The 17,587-nt window shown below is 37.9% G+C and overlaps 1 protein-coding gene across 1 annotated transcript in view; it reads left to right on the forward strand.

Annotated features, from left to right (window-relative positions):
- LOC309613551 (ATP-binding cassette sub-family A member 17-like) overlaps positions 1 to 17,587 on the forward strand; it is a 91,048-nt gene that overhangs the window by 49,579 nt on the left and 23,882 nt on the right. Inside the window, 7 exon segments of the mRNA XM_082360468.1 lie at positions 5,559 to 5,657; positions 12,424 to 12,458; positions 12,461 to 12,585; positions 14,154 to 14,333; positions 14,336 to 14,501; positions 16,472 to 16,739; positions 16,912 to 17,116. Of these exon segments, the coding sequence (XP_082216594.1) occupies positions 5,559 to 5,657; positions 12,424 to 12,458; positions 12,461 to 12,585; positions 14,154 to 14,333; positions 14,336 to 14,501; positions 16,472 to 16,739; positions 16,912 to 17,116 (1,078 nt within the window).

Consider the following 17,587-nt stretch of genomic DNA (forward strand, 5'->3'; position numbering starts at 1 on the left):
ATATTAATTTTGTATCCTGCAACTTTTACCAAATTCATTGATGAGTTCTAGTAGTTTTTTTGGTGGCATCTTGAGGATTTTCTATGTATAGTCATTTTCACAATATTGATTCTGCCTATCCAAGAACATGGTATATTTTTCCATCTGTTTGTGTCATCTTCGAATTCTTTCATCAGCATCTTATAGTTTTCTTAGTACAGGTCTTTTGTCTCCTTAGGTAGGTTTATCCCCAAGTATTTTATTCTTTTGATGTGATGGTAAATGGGATTGTTTATTTAATTTCTCTTTCAGATCTTTCGTTGTTAGTGTATAGAAATGCAACAGATTTCTGTGTATTAATTTTGTATCCTGCAACTTTACCAAATTCATTGAGGAACTCTAGTAGTTTTCTGGTAGCATCTTTTGAATTTTTATGTATAGTATCATGTCATCTTCAAACAGTGACAGTTTTACTTCTTCCCTTCCAATTTGGATTCCTTTTATTTCTTTTTCTTGTCTGATTGCTGTGGCCAGTACTTCTAATACTATGTTGAATGAAAGTGGTGAGAGTGGGCATCCTTGTCTTATTCCTGATCTGAGAGGAAATGCTTTCAGCTTTTCACTGTCAAGTATGATGTCAGCTGTGGGCTTATCATATATGGCCCCATTATGTTGACGAATGGTCCCTCTATATCCACTTTGTGGAGAGTTTTTATCATAAATGGATGTTGAATTTTGTCCAAAAGCTTTTTCTGCATCTATTGAGATGATCATATGGTTTTATTCTCTAGTTTGTTAATGTGGTGTATCACATTGATTGATTGAACCAACCTTGCATCCCTGGGATAAATCCAACTTGATCATGATGTATGAACCTTTTAATGTGTTGCTGAATTCAGTCTGCTAATTTTTTTTTTCACACACACACACACACACACTGTATTTTATTTTTACAAGAGATAGACTGACATCAAGCATTGTACATGGATGAGCACAACAAAAGCAACAATGATTGCAATTACCAAACATGAAACACACTCATACTATGTCATAATATTGACATTCAGTCCAGTAATCCTCCACTGTAGCAGCTCCTTTACTTTGCAGTGAAAATTGATTTGTATATTCTTTGCCTCTGAGTCCCTGTGGGATTTTTTTTTTAATTCAAACAGAAAGTCACAAAAATTATACTCATCCTCATCAGTTCACTCAGTCCCATGTAATTAATTTTTTTTTTCATCTTGATCTTTTGTTAGCACTTTTATGAGTTCATCAGTTTTTCATTAGAGTTCTGAAAATGCTTATTCATTCAGTTCAGCAGTACAGTCAGTTACCAGAAACCTGTACTTGTCAGAGTCTTTTCCATGATTTTCTTGAAGATGAAAACCTTTTATAGGAACATATTTGCAAAAGCATCAGAGTACACCCAGAACTGTCTGTAAATGACAAAAGGCTTAAAAATGACCACGGTTAAAGATTTGATGAAAGTTCATAATAATGCAGTTGACAAGAAAATTAGTTATTTCTGAGATATACATTTTAAAGTAATAACTAGGATTATGACTTATAACATTATACCAGAACATATAAGATTTTTAGAAATTTCATGTAATGTCTGAAACATTTATATTAACATATTTCCATACAAATAACCCAATGAAAGTTTAGTATTAGTTGTTTTGTTTGTTTGTTTTTTTATACTGCAGGTTCTTATTAGTCATCAGTTTTATACACATCAGTGTATACATGTCAATCCCAATCGCCCAAATCAGCACACCACCATCCCCACCCCACTGCAGTTTTCCCCCCTTGGTGTCCATATGTCTGTTCTCTACATCTGTGTCTCAACTTCTGCCCTGCACAGTTTGCTAATATTTTATTGAGGATTTTTGCATCTATGTTCATTAGTGATATTGGCCTGTAATTTTCTTTTTTTGTGCTGTATCTTTATCTGGTTTTGGTATCAGGGCCTTGTAGATAGAGTTTGGAAGCATTACTTCCTCTGCAATTTTTTGGAATAGTTTGAGAAGGATTTTTCTTCTCTAAATGTTTGGTAGAATTCACCTGTGAAGACATCTGGTCCTGGACTTTTGTTTGTTGGGAGGTTTTTTTTGTTTGTTTTGTTTTGTTTTTATTGATTCAATTTCATTACTGGTAATTGGTCTGTTCATATTTTCTATTTCTTCCTGTTTCAGTCTTGGGAGATTGTACATTTCTGTGAATTTGTCCATTTCTTCTAGGTTGTCCATGTTATTGGTGTATAATTGTTCATAGTAATGTCTTATATTCCTTTGTGTTTCTGTGGTGTCCATTGTAACTTCTCCTTTTTCATTCTGATTTTATTGATTTGGGCCCTCTCTCTTTTTTTCTTGATGAGTCTGGTTAAAGGCTTATCAATTTGTTTATCTTTTCAAAGAAACTGCTCTTAGTTTTATTGATTATTTTCTATTTTTTTGGTCTTTATTTCATTTATTTCTGCTCTAACATTTATGATTTATTTTCTTCTACTAAATTTGGGTTTTGTTTATTTTTCTTCTTCTGGTTCCTTTAGGTGTAAGTTTTGATTGTTTATTTGAGATTTTTCTTGTTTCCTGAGGTAGGCTTGTATCACTATAAACTTCCTTCTTAGAACTGCCTTTGCTGCATCACGTACATTTTGGATTATTGTGTTTTCATTTTCATTTGTCTCCAGGTATTTTTTAATTTCTTCTTTGATTTCTTCAGTGACTCATTCGTTGTTTAGTAGCCGATTGTTTAGCCTCCAGGTGTTTGTGGTTTTTGCAGTTTTTTTCGTGTAGTTGATTTCTAGTCTCATAGTGTTTTGGTCAGAAAAGATGCTTGATATGATTTCAATTTTCTTAAACTTACCAAGACTTGTTTTTTGGCCTGGCATGTGATCTATCCTGGAGAATATTCCATGTGCACTTGAAAAGAATGTGTATTCTGCTGCTTTTGGATGGAATGTTCCATATATATATATATATATATATATATATATATATATATATATATATACAGAGAGAGAGAGAGAGTCCATCTGGTGTAATGTGTCATTTAAGCCCAGAGTTTCCTTATTGATTTTCTGTCTGGATGGTCTGTCCATTGATGTAAGTGGGGAGTTAAAGTCCCCTAGTATTATTGTGTTACTATCAGTATCTCCCTTTATGTCTGTCACTATTTGCTTTATATATTTAGGTGATCCTATATTGGGTGCATATATATTTACAATTGTTATATCTTCTTCTTGGATTGATCCCTTCATCATTATGTAATGTACTTCTTTGTCTCTTGTTACTGTCTTCATTTTAAAGTCTATTTTGTCTGATATAAGTATTGCTACCCTGGCTTTCTTTTTATTTCCATTAGCATGGAATACCTTTTTCCATCCCCTCATTTTTAGTCTGTGTGTGTATTTAGATCTGAAGTCTCTAGTAGGCAATGTATAAATGGGTCTTGTTTTTGTATCCATTCAGCCACTCTGTCTTTTGATGGGAGTATTTAGTCCATTTACATTTAAAGTAATTATTTGTACTTATTGCCAATTGTTAATTGTTTGGGGGTTGTTTTGTAGTTCTTTTTTGTTTCTTTCTTCTTCTTTTGCTCTCTTTCCTTGTGATTTGATGACTATCTTTATTGTTCTATTTGGATTCCTTTCTCTTTTTTGTGAGTATATCTATTACAGATTTTAGGTTTGTGGTTACCATGAGGTTAATGTATAGCAAACTATATCTATATATCTATATCTATAATTTCAAGTTGCTGATCTCTTAAGTTGGAACGTATTTTAACAACCCTGCATTTTTACTTCCCCCCACCAATGTTTACTGTTTTTGACACCATATTTTACATCTTTTTGTTTTGTGTATCCCTTAACTACTTATTGTGGATATAGATGGTTATACTACTTTTGTCTTTTAACCTTCCTAATAGCATTATAAGTGGTTGACTTAGTACCTTTACTGTATATTTGCCTTTACTAATGATATTTTTCCTTTCATAATTTTCACATTTCTACTTGTGACCTTTTCTTTTTGCTTAGAGAAGTCCCTTTAACATTTCTTGTAAAGCTAGTTTTGTGGTGCTGAACTCTTTTAGCTTTTATTGTCTGTAACACTATTGATCTCCCCATTAAATCTGAATGACAGCCTTTCTGGGTAGAGTATTATTGGTTGTAGGTTTTTCCCTTTCATCATTTAAAATATATTGTGCCACTCCCTTCTAGCCTGCAGAGGTTCTGCTGAAAGTCACCTGATAGCCTTATGGGAGTCCCCTTGTACATAACTTGTTGCTTTTCCCTTGCTGCTTTTAATATTTTCTCTTTGTCTTTAATTTTTGCCATTTTAACTACAATGTGTTTTGGTGTGGTCTTCTTTGGGTTGGTCCTGTTTGGGACTCTCTTACTTCCTGGACCTGAATATCTGTTTCCCTTCCCAGGTTAGGGAAATTTTCAGGTATTATGTCTTCAAATATGTCCTCAGTCTCTTTCTCTCTCTCTCTTTTCCTTCTGGGACCCCTGTAATGTGAATGTTAGTACACTTGATATTGTCCAAGAAGTCTCTTAAACTGTCCTCATTTTAAAAAATTCTTGTTTCTGTTCAGCTTGAGTGATTTCCGTTACCCTGTCTTCCAGTTAGCTGATCCATTTTTCTGTATTGTTTAATCTACTGTTGATTCCTTCTAGTGTATTTTTTTACTTCAGTTATTGTATTCTTCAGCTCTGTTTGGTTCTTCTTCATATTTTCTAACCCCTTGTTAAACTTTTCACTGTGTTCACCCATATTTCTCCTGAGTTCTTTGAGCATCTTTAGGATAATTACCTTGAACTCTTTGTCAGTTAGTGACTTCACTTAGTTCTGTTTCTGGGGTTTTATCTTGTTCCTTCATTTGGAAAATATTCTTCTGTCACCTCATTTTGCCTAATTCCAGCTGTTTTTATTTTTATGTATTTGATAGATTGGTCACATTTCCTGATCTTGGAGAAGTGGCCTTAGGTAGGGGACATCACATCCTATGCATCCCAGCAGTGCACTCCTGTCTGGTCACCAGAGCTCTATGCTCTACAGGTGTTTCCTATGTGGGCTATGTGTGCTCTTCTGTTGTGGCAGGCTGGCTACTATGGGCAGTCTAGTAGGTGTGGCTGACTCCCAGTCCAGTTGTTGCCAGGCTCCCACAGAAGTTATTTACCTTTTCAGCACTGTCCTCAGCGAGCCGTTGAGAGGATTCACAGAGTTAATATATGGAAAAGGGCTTAGAATGGACCCTGGCATTTAGTAAGCACTCCAAAAATAGTACTGTTATTTCTTCTTGCTCAAAATAAAAGATATTAATTAATATTTACTTTGCATCTGCAATGTGCTAGGTATATGTTTGATTTATCCTTACAGAAAGTTTTTGAAGTAAATGCTATTATGCTCATTGTTCAAGTTCAGAGTCATGAAGCTAGAGAGGGACAGAGTTGAGATTTGAACAAAAATATTCTAGACTCCATAGCCCATGCTTTTTCCTCTGTAGAAAGCCAATGGTCATAATGAGGGATTCACCTTCCACCACTGAGGAATAAAACTGTTCTTCCGTCCCAGGTTTGAATCTCTATTTACTGACTTGGAACTGAGGCAGGAAGAGCTGGGCATTGCCAGCTTTGGGGCCTCTGTCACCACTATGGAAGAAGTCTTCATTCGGTAAGCAAGTACAAAACTATAGACTCCAGGAATCTTAGTGTTGGAAGGGATTTTAAACATTGCCCTGTGCTTGAATCCTTTCTATAACATCCTCACTGAATGGTCTTCCAGCCTCTGACTAGTACTTCCAATAATAGAGATATTGGTTAATGCAGAAACTATTGAATGTAATATCACCCAACAAACAAAATTTTAACATAAATTTCTAGGAATGAAAATCAAAAAAAATATTATACCAGTTGGGATACTTTTGATTGTAAGTAACAGATAACCCACACTCAGCTGGTTTATTAGGAAGGTTTATTATTTCATTTAAAAAGATTTCCCAAGTTAGGGCAGCTCTGAGATTGGCTGATTCATCCACCAAGCTATTTGAATGTAATGAAGCAGGGATGCTGGCTCAATGCTAGGAAGGCTTTGAGGGGGCATTCCAGGTAAACTACCCAAGAGGCCACACTAGGCCATAAAGTGGCAAGAAGAACAGGTGAGTATTTTACCCAGTCTGGTAATATTTGTCTTCTAAATGGAATATGTAGGCTATTTACGAGTATTACTTATGATACATTAAAATTTATATCTATCATTTTATATTTTATACTAGTCCTGCTTAGTCTATATGGCTTATTCTCTCCCTTTTTTGGATTATTTTTTCTCATTCTATATTTTCCTCCCTACCCCACACTAGCTGGAAACTATATATTCTTATTTTATTATTTTAGTGGTAAGCCTAGATATTGAGATACACATATGTAATTTATCAAAGTCTCAGGTGAATTAGTATCTTTCCTATGCTCCTGGAAAATACCAAGACCTTGGAACACTTTAATTTTATTCATACACATCCCACCATCACCACCTTCTATACTATTGTTATATATTTTAATTCTCTTTTTTAACTCCACAAAACATTATTGTTGTTTGGGGAAGACAATGGTCATTTAAATTCATGTACATAGTTAGCTCTTTCTGTTTTTTCCTCGTGCTTCTCCAGTAACTTTCCTTCTGCCTGCAGTACATTCTGTACCACGTCCTTTACTGTTTTTATGCTGGTGCCAAACACTCTCAGTTATTTTGGTCTGGAAATGATTTTATTTCTCCCTGATTTTTGAAGGATATTTTCCTTGTCCATCCTTTTGCATTTATTCTAACTGTAGCCATATATTTTAAATGTATTTCTTATAAACAGAATATAGCTGGAGTTTAAAAAAACATTAATTTGTCTATCTTTACTTTTTAAATAGAAGCTTTGGTCCTTTACAACTAATAAAAATTCTAATTCATTTGGTTTTGAATCTACCATGTTATTCAGTGTTTTTTATTTATCCCACCAATTCCATATTCTCTTATTTCCTTTCTGGTCTTTTGGATTGATTTAGTGGATTTGTTTGTTTTTTTACTTTGTATTTTCTCCTCTGTTAGTTTAGAATTTGTAAGTTATTTTGCTGTTCTCTTGGTGGTTATCCTAAGATTACAATGTGCATTTTTAACTTATTAAAGTTTACAATAAACTAGTACATTTCACATTCCAGACAATGCAAGGTACATAGCACACTTAAATTCCATTTATTCTACTTACAGAGATATGTGCTATTTCGTTCAACTATTTCAATTCTGTGTATTTTTAAAAACCCATAAGACATTATTGTTTTTTGTGTAATCGGTATTCATTTAAATTTAGCACATATTTATAATATCGCTTACATGTGGAATCTAGAAAAATGATACAGATGAACTTATTTGCAAAGTAGAAATAGAGACACAGAAGTAGAGAACAAACCTATGGATACCAAGGAGGGGAGGGGGCGGTGGGATGAATTGGGAGATTGGGATTGACATATATACACTATTGATACTATGTATAAAATAGATAACTAATGAGAACCTACTGTATAGCACAGGGAACTCTACCCAATGCTCTGTGGTGACCTAAATGGGAAGGAAATCCAAAAAAGAGGGGATATATGTATATGTGTAGCTGATTCACTTTGCTGTACAGCAGAAACTAACACAGCATTGTAAAGCAGCTATACTCCAATAAAAATTAATTAAAAATAAATTTAGCACATATTTACCCTTTGCATTGTTCTTTAAACCTTCATTCACCCTTAAGCTTCCATCTAGAACTGTTTTCTTCCTGCCTAAACAATATCTATTTCCTTTAGTGCAGATTTTCTGGTGATAAAGTCTCAGAGTTTTTGTTTGCCTGAAAATATATTTTTGGCCTTGGTTTTTGAAGGAATTTTTCCTTGCTATAGAATTCTACTTTAGCAGGGTTTTTTAAACACTTCTACAATGTAATTCTATTGTATTCTTTTTAAAACATATTTACTGAGGTTTAATTTACATATTGTAACATTAATCAGTAATTCATACCATGAAGTTTGATGGCTTTTAGTAAATTTACAGAGTTGTGTGACCATAACCAAAATCCAATGTTAGAACATTTTCATCACTCTGAAAAGATCTTTCATGTTCATTTGCAAACGTTCCTTGTTCCCATCTCTAGCCCAAGGCAACCACTAGTCTACTTTCTGTCTTTATATATTTACCTATTCTGGGCATTTCATAAGAATGGAATCATTTGGATTCATATGCAGAAAATCATATAGTATGTATTTTATGTCTGGCTTCTTTCACTTAGAAGAATTTTTGGAGGTTCATTCATGTTGTGGCATTTATAATAAATACTTGTTCTTTTTTATTGCTGAATAGTACTCCCTCCATCATATGGATAGATCATTTTTGCTTATCCATTCCATTCTATTGTCTTCTGGCTTCCATTATGTCCACTGATATGTCAGCTGCCAGTATTATTTTTATTCTTTTAATGCAATCTGTCCTTTACCTCCGGCTGCTTTTAATATTGTTTTTCTTTGTCTTAGGTTTTCAACATTTTTACAGTGATGTGCCTTTGTGTGGTTTTCTTTGTGTTCCTCTGCTTAGGATTTTTACCACTTTTCACAATGTGCTTGCTGATATTGGTCAGTTTTGGAAAATTCTCAACCAATCTCTCTTCTGATCCTTCCTCTCTTTCCACTCCTCCTGGGACTACTACTTATGCATGATTTTTCCCTTTCAGGTGCTCATGTCTGTTATACTCTTTTTTTGGCTTGTATTCATTATCTATTGCTGCATAACAAATTACCCTAAAACTTAGCAGCCTTGAAACAACAAACATTTATTACCTCACAGTTTCTGTGGGTCAGGAGTCCAGGAGCTGGTAGATAGGTGGTTCTCGCTGAGGGTCTCCTGGGAGGTGGTTGTAGTCAAGCTGTTAGCCAGGGCTGCAGTCTCTAAAGGCTCAACTGGGGGAGGATCCACTTCCAAGTTCACTTCTGTTGTTGCTGGCTGACCTCAGTTCCTTGGTATCTATTGGCCTCAGTTCTTCACCATGTGGGCCTCTTCCCAGGTTGCTGGAGTGACCTTGTGATATGGCAGGCAACTGGCTTCCCCCACAGCGAGTAATCAGAGAAAGAGAGAAAACGTGACCAAGATGGAAGCTACATTCATTTTGTAACCTAATCTTGGAAGTGACATTTTTATCACTTTTGCTATATTCTGTTCATTAGAAGTTAGTCACTAGGTCCAGCTCACAATCAAAGGGAGGATATTAGCACAAGCAACAGAAGGAAAAATAAACAGGTAGAACTACATCAAAATAAAAAAGCTCTGCACAGCAAACAAAATGATCAACAAAATTAAAAGGCAACCTACTGAATGGGAGAAAGTATTCACAGACACTTATATAATAAGGGGTTAGTATCCAAAAAATATAAAGAAGTCATACAACTCAATAGCAAAAAAGAAAAAAAAAATCCAATTTTTAAATGGGCAAAGGGCCTGGATAGACTTTTTTTCCAAAGAATATATTCAGATGACCAACAGATACATGAAAAGGTGTTCAACATCACTAATCATTAGGGAAATGCAAATCAAAACCACTATGAGATAACACCTCACACCTGTTAGAATGGGAGAGAGACAGGAGATAACAAGCTTTGGCCAGGATGTGGAGAAAAGGGAACACTTGTGTTCTGTTGGTCGGAATGTAAAATGGTGCAGCCACTATGAAAACCGATATTGAAGGTTCCTCAAAAAATTAAAAATAGAGGGACTTTCCTCGTGGCACAGTGGTTAAGAATCTGCCTGCCAATGCAGGGGACACGAGTTTGAGCCCTGGTCCAGGAAGATCCCATATGCCACGGAGCAACTAAGCCCGCAGGCCACAACTACTGAGCCTGTGCTTTAGAGCCCACGAGCCACAACTACTGAGCCCACATGCCACAACTACTGAAGCCCGTGTGCCTAGAGCCCGTGCTCCACAACAAGAGAAGCCACCGCAATGAGAAGCCCACGCGCTGCAATGAAGAGTAGCCCCCGCTCGCCACAACTAGAGAAAGCCTGCGCACAGCAACGAAGACCCAATGCAGCCAAAAATAAATTAATTAATTTAAAAAAAATAGAACTACCATATGATCCAACAATTCCACTTACGGGTATATATCTAAAGGAAATATACTCACTACCTCAAAGAGATATCTGCACCCCCATGTTCATTGCAGCATTATTTACAACGGCCAAGTTGTAGAAACAACCTAAGTGTCCATCAGCAGGGGAATGGATAAAGAAAATGTGATTGATAAACACACACACACACACACACACACACACACACACACGCTATTTGGCCATTAAAAAAAAAAAAAAAAAAGAGGAATCCTGACACTTGCAACAACATGGATAGGCCTTGAGGGCATTATGCTCAGTGAAATAAGTCAGACACAGAAAGACAAACATTGTATGATCTTACTTACATGTGGAATCTTAAAAAAAAAAAAAAAACCTCATAGAAACACAGAACAGATTTGCGGTTGCCAGAGGTTGGAGGTAGGGGTGGGGGAATTGTGTGAAGGTGGTCAAAAGTTCTAACCCTCTAATCACTTGTTTTTTGTTCCCATGGCAACCAACCCCCATCCTTTGGTGCTTTCCAAAAGTCACTCCATTAACATAACAAAAGACACTTTTATGGCTCTCATCACTTAGAAATTTACAAGGGTTTTAGGCGCTCTATTCCAGAACCAGGACAAAGATCAAATACATATTTCTTATTATAAATCACAATAATCACAAAAGGTAGTAATAAAAACTTCATTTCCTCATGATTTGGCTACATTTTACTATTATCAGTGCTCTTGAGGTTATTTTTACATCTACTTACATCTGTATGATGGAAATGTTATGTTGATAATTTGAAATCAATCATGGTGAGAGTATTTACAACATGGAAATTGATAAACACTATAAACTGGGGTTTAATTTATTGCTTTGTTGATTGTCTAGATTAAAAAAGTAATGACTGAGAAAATGTTAATAGTGTGAATTAAGCTTAAAAGTATGTCATATCTGAAGCAATTTCATTAAGAATAGAATTTGAGGAAATACTCTTCCAGTATTAAAAAAATGTTATTCAATCCAACAAAAATGTTGCTCACCTCATGGATGAATGAGTGAAGTTCTGACATACATCTTTGTTGTTTCACTTTTATCTTAATCATTAATGTTACTTAAACCATCAACCAATGTTCTTGTCAGAACTATAGAGAACCACACACTACTGCCTCCTGCCCGCAGCCACATAAGGGCACCACCCTGAGAGCTGACCCTCCTGCCCCAGTCCAGCCTTCAGACAACTGCAGCCTGGCCAATAGCTTGACTACAGCCTCAGGAGAGACCTTGAGACAGAACCACCCAGCTGAGCCACTCCCAAATTCCTGACCCACAGGAACTTCGTGAGATGCTAAACGTTTACTGTTGTTTTAAGATGCTGGGACCTCCCTGGTGGTCCAGTGGTTAAGACTCCATGCCCCCAGTGCAAGGGGAGTGGGTTCAATCTCTGGTCAGGGAACTAAGATTCCATAAGCCATGTGGCAAGGCCAAAAGATTTTTAAATAAATAAATAAATAAATAAAGATGCTAAATTTTGGGATAATCTGTGTCACAGCAATAAATAACAATTAATTCACTGTCTTTTGCAGAACCATACTGGAGGGAAAGTGAGTCACCTGTTTACTGGATTATTTTGTTGTGGCAAATTCCCAGAGGTAGAATAACTGGCCCAAAGACTATGAATAAAAATATGTTTCTTGACCTAACAGTTTGCTGCCAACAATGAATACATCTTTTTGCCTTGGTGTGGGGGGGTGGTTTTGGGCAAACTTTTTCTTAAAGGGCCAGATAGTAAATACTTCAGGCTATGTAGGTTTAGTGGCATAATCAAGGGTATTATGTAAGTCACTTAGATAACCATCTAAACATGTAACCATTTAAAAATGTAAAATCCTTTCTGAGCTGGATTTGGCCTACTGGCCATAGTTCACAAACCCCTGTCCTAGAGCGTCAGCAATGCTGCATTTTATAATTTATAGTTTTGCTCATAAAATAGATATTAGTGATATTTTTGTTTTAATTTGTGTGTGGTATCTTTTAAGGGAAATAATGAAATCTATTTATGCTAGTGTTGCCTCAGTTATTTGGAAAAGCCATTGGTCAGTTAATTCAGTTCTTATTTAGTGCCTACTTAAGAACTTTCTAGCCAGTATATACTTGCTAGCAGTATGTAATCTTGGTGCAGCTCTTTTTTCTCTCATTATTGTCCTAACTTATTTTTTTTATATCTTACACAACTTTCATTCTTTAAATCCAAACAAAATGAAATGTGTTGTGATTTTGAGAATTTTTATTTCTTTTTGTTTCTGGTTTGGTTTAGGGTTAGTAAGTTGGTAGATTCCAGTATACATATGCAATCATCAAGCTTCCCTCCTTCCATTCTCACCCGCTGGTTAGCCGAGTTCCTGTTAACAGAATTAAACGTCTTCATTCAAGGATTTTCTCAATACGGTCCAGCCAACCAAACCAACCAAACACTGGGGTGAGCAAATATTTCAAATGCATGCAAGAAAGCAGATTTTTATTTCATTCTTGGAATCATGATATTATTCTGTCAAGAAGTATATATCAACCTTTAATAAGGGCTTAAGAAAATATGTGCAGATTTTAGGCATAGAAGATTGGCTCTGCTGGGTTTCAGCAGTACCATGCTCTTTGCTCCACTTCAAAGTCAGAATGCTGGTGTTTTCTGACTAGGATCAACACAATGGAAGGGAGTATCAGAAAAGATCTAGAAAAGGTCGTGGCCATTCCTTTCACCAGGAAGAAGAAAGAATAAAAGCATTAAATCTACTGGCCAAAAAGCATACTTAATCTTTCTTTTTAATTTTTCACTGTGAAACAGATCATGTATTGTACCACCTGGAATTTAAATTTTTAAAAATATATTCTTATGAAATACATGGACATTCTTTTAATGCTTAAAAAAAGAATATTGATATGCATTTTATATAGTGGTCTTGATTTAGCTATCTATAAGGTATGTTGCAAAATAATGAGACTGGTTTTCATGGGTTAGTGAAGAGATTAGTCTCACTGTTTCATAGTCTTAAATCACCTATTCAAGGGGAAGCTGCCATTCATGGAGCCTCCAAGTTGGAAAGGGTCTTGGGGGTCATCTAGGCCAGTGCCTGTCTTATACAGGAGGCTCTTCTCCAACCCCCAGGAAGGATCTATCCGGCCTCTACTTGGCCAAGCTTTGCTTTAGCAAACAGCTCTGGAACCTTCCCAGGAAGTATTTCTCAGAGCACCACCTCTGGTGAGTTATTAGCAGTGCCTTTTAATGAATGTTTGAGGGGAAAGGAGCTTCCATCATGTCAAATGTGGGAAACTTGGGGGGTGGTGCTTGGTAGAGATTTTCAGGGATTCTTTGGTATTCTGAGAACAAGGAACACTGGCGCCTGAGGCTTGAAGGCCCCGCTGCCTGCCCCAGCTAGTGCAGCACTACAGAGAAGCTGGGTGGGAGCATGCAGTGCCCACCTCCACAGTCTGCTGCCTCTGGGCCCAGCAGTGGATCTTGGGATCTCAGTGCACACGACTACACACTTTGACATTTACTGTCAATGCCACAGGGACATCTCTGTGCGTGTCCTGCATACTTACACAAGTATACCTGTAGGATACATTACTAGAAGTAAAATTTCTATATTAAAGACTGTGTGAATATCAAATTAATTTTATTCATTCAGCTAATTTGTTTTCTAAAAAAAGTCATACCAAATTAAAACGCCAGCAATGGCATTTTCCTCATATCCTCATCAACTTAAAATTTTTGCCAATCTGGCAGGTAAAAAACAATTGTATCATGTTTATATTTGGTATCTGTTTAGGCTACTCTTCCAGACTCTTTCCAATCTGTGCCTTCTTTTTCTGCCATTAAATGTTAATCAAATAATTAAGTCAAAGAATTTTAATCTGAAGCAATTTTTAACATCATCAAAATGTTAGACACAATATGAGAGAATACAATTGGACGTGAGCCACGTAACTGCCTGCCAGCTTCTACCTGTGACCATGTTAATGTTGTTTCCCCCTTTTTTTAAATTGTAGTTCAGCCTTCTCTGCCAACAGTTCTATGCCATGTTCTTGAAAAGGGCTACATATTCTTGGTGCAACTCGATGATGATGCTGTCAATACAGATCCTGGTACCTCTGGTGATCCTTATGGTCAGCCTCTCATTCCTCAACTTCAGTACAAGCATGGAAAATGTCCCATTGGAGTTGACCCTAAAAAACATATGGTCAAAAAACAAACAAACAAACAAAAAACCAAACAAACATATGGTCAAACTATTGTTCCATTCTTTATTTCTCTGAATTCCAGGCTGGGTCCTCAGCTTTCAGAACATTTTACAGATATGCTCATGGCTGAGGAACAGATTCCTCTGCAGCTGCTAAGTAAGTACCAGGCCCAGGAAAATGGGGCAGGAAGCAGGCCCATTGCTCCTTGTAGTGAAGCCATGTGCTTCCAGGCCACGTGATGCTCCCTGAAGTCAGAGTGAATAGCTAGAAGTCTCAGAAAAACATCTTTCAAAAGCCAAACGACAGGAAAGGGAGAGTTCCCAGAAATGAGACCAAGTTGTGTCTTTCTAGGGACTAAAGCATGTCCAAAAATGAAACTGATAAATTTTCTGTTACATTTGAATGTATTAAGAAGAGATTTACAGTCCCTCCCACAAAGGGAGTTTGTGGATGACTTAGTGATAGATGTAGAGAAAACTAAGCAAATGAGAAAAGGAGAACATTATTAACTTCAGAGGGGGAAAGTTGTACAAAAAAAGAAACATGTCATAATATACTGCTTGGTTCAGCTGTGAATAATTTTTACTTTGTCATAGTAATGTCAAAACTGACTATTGATTAAACCGAATTTATTATACAACTCTAGGGGGAGGAGAGGGGAGGGGAAGGCCATAGGGGGCAGGGATAGTCATAAAAGAACAAAATCCTTGCATCCAAGATAGGATATCAGTAGAGAGATGGGCTATTTAGCAATCCAGAGAAACACGAACTAAATGATTTCAAAGTGGTTGCCTCTGGTGAGCAGGTACCAGGGATGGTGATGGGTAGGCCATGGCACTGCCATTTCTCATTATAAGTTTTATATAATTATTTGATTTTTAAAATTATATTCATGTGATATTTTAATTTAAAATAAAAATATTAAGCATTTTTTTTAGTAAAGTAAAGAGACCAAATGCAGAACGTGATGTAGCAAAGTGGTTGGGATTACAGTGACCTACCTCTCCAAACCTTGGTTTCCTCTTCTGCAAAATGGAAAGAATAATAAACCTTGCCTCACATTGTCATCGGAGGATTCCATGAGAGAGTGCCTATCATGAGCTTTGCACACTGTTAACACTGGCACTCAGTAACCTTCAGCCACTGGTACAATTATCATTATTGTGGGGTTTTTTTGGTTTTTTTTTTCAATTATCATTATTGTTGTTGCTGTGATTGAAGGTCCCTTCCAGCACTAAAAATTCCAGAATTCTAAGTGGGTCATATATTTCACTTGGCACTGTGTGCTGGAAGTCCAGTGATGAACAGTATTACTACCAGCCCTTGATGAGCTTCTAGCCCAGAGATCATATGGATAAGTGACAGTAGTTACAATACAAAGGAACAGTAAATGATGGTCTCATAGACATGTCTCAGCCTTGGAGAGCCAGAGGACGCTCCAGAGTTAAGAACCTAAGGTGTGAATAGGTACTGACCCACAACAGGGGAATGTAACCCAAAGAACATTCCAAACCATGAGAAGAGCATTTGTAAGCATGGGGAACGGTGAGTCCTTAGGCATGGCTAGAACTTCAAGACAGGAAGCGGAGTCTGGATAACAGCTGGGCACTGTAGGTCGTGTGCAGGAGGTTAGCTTTATCCCGAGAGCAGGGAGGAGTCACTTGAAATTGTTGGGTAGGGTGCGTGTGATCAGACATGTCCTTTCACATGAGACTGGAGGGACTGGATAGGAGGCAAGGAGCTCTGTTGGAGCCACACAGTCCAGGCAAAGGTGGTGGGGCCTGGGCTGCGTCAAGGCCATGGGGAGGAGGGGAGTAGACAGAGCTGAGATTTAAAAGATGACTAGACAAGACTTTTTTATACTGCTCCAGTCAATGAAAGGAAAACTTTCTTGATGCCCTGGGGTCATGGGGCTCGGGCAGGAGGCAGCCCTGTGGGCAAAGGGGATCACTGGAATTCAGAGCACGGCCACGTCAGGAGGAGCCCACTTTCGGATGTGGGCGGGGGTTAGTGATGAGATAGATACCCAGGAGGAGCAGTGGTTGGGGGAGGCCAAAGGCGAATCCTCTCTGCCTCACTGGGCCTGGTGTGACACTCTCGGATGGTCTGCTCTCTTCTACGTTCAGTAGAGCCATTCCTCCTGAAAAAGTTAGAGGAGGAGCCCGAGGTCTTTGATCAGAACTACCTAGTGGCAGCTTCCTTTGAAGACGTGGGGAACCACACCATAGTGACAGCGCTGTTCAACAACCAGGCGTACCATTCCACTGCCCTGGCGCTGGCACTGGTGGACAATGTCCTCTTCAAGTTGCTTTCTGGTGCCAGGGCTTCAATAACGGTATTCGACCACCCTCAACCTCAGTCAAACAGGGAGACCTCGGAGAATATCTTGTACGAGTATGTGCGACTTTCCTTCCCTCCTCAGTGCTTCTCCCTTTACCACCTACTTCTTCCTTTTTTTTGTTTTGTTTTGTTTTGTTTTAATCACAAATTGTTATTTTGGAGTATGGTTGCTATGAGCAGTTCTACTTAAATGGCTACCTCTCTCCTTATATCCTGTCTTTTACAGGGGTCCTAAAGGACATTATCTTGTTATCAACTTACTTTTTGGAATGGCTTTCCTGTCTAGCTCTTTCTGCAACTTGACAGTCAAAGAGAGATGCATCAAGACCAAGCAGGTCCAGTTCATCAGTGGCGTTTACGTGGCTACTTTCTGGCTCTCGGCTCTGCTGTGGGACCTCATCTCCTTCCTCACCCCCACTCTGCTGCTGCTGGTGAGCTGCATGGTGCTAGGGCCTTTCCCCTGCACATCACAGGGGGCTTGCCTTGGGGACCCTGTGAAGAACCAGAACCCTACCTGAAGTCCAGGCTGGCAGCTAAGCCCCTGATTGGCCACACAGGGTGTGAAAGCACCTTCATTGCTGACCCTCAGTAAAAGATGATTTCAGTCCCAGCATCATTAGGAGCAGAGGGGCCGGCTCTAGGGTCTCTAATTTGTGGCTTCCCCACAACTGCTGCCTCAAACTAGTAAATGACAGTGCCTTGGGGACAGTGCCCAGAAATAGCTCACCAGGGCACTGAGGGTTGCAAGTCTTTGGTGGTGACTGAGTTGTGCAGTTGAGGTTCCCTGGTCATTTGTGCAGAATGGATCACGTCCTCCTTTGTTCTGCCTCTGAGCCCCTGATCTCACTGCACTGATTTCCAGGGGCAGAGCCAGCTGTCTCTGTACCGCTGGATGAGTAAGG

This window comes from Balaenoptera borealis, assembly GCF_965194805.1.
Source record: "Balaenoptera borealis genome assembly, chromosome: 16".
Lineage (NCBI taxonomy): Eukaryota > Metazoa > Chordata > Mammalia > Artiodactyla > Balaenopteridae > Balaenoptera > Balaenoptera borealis.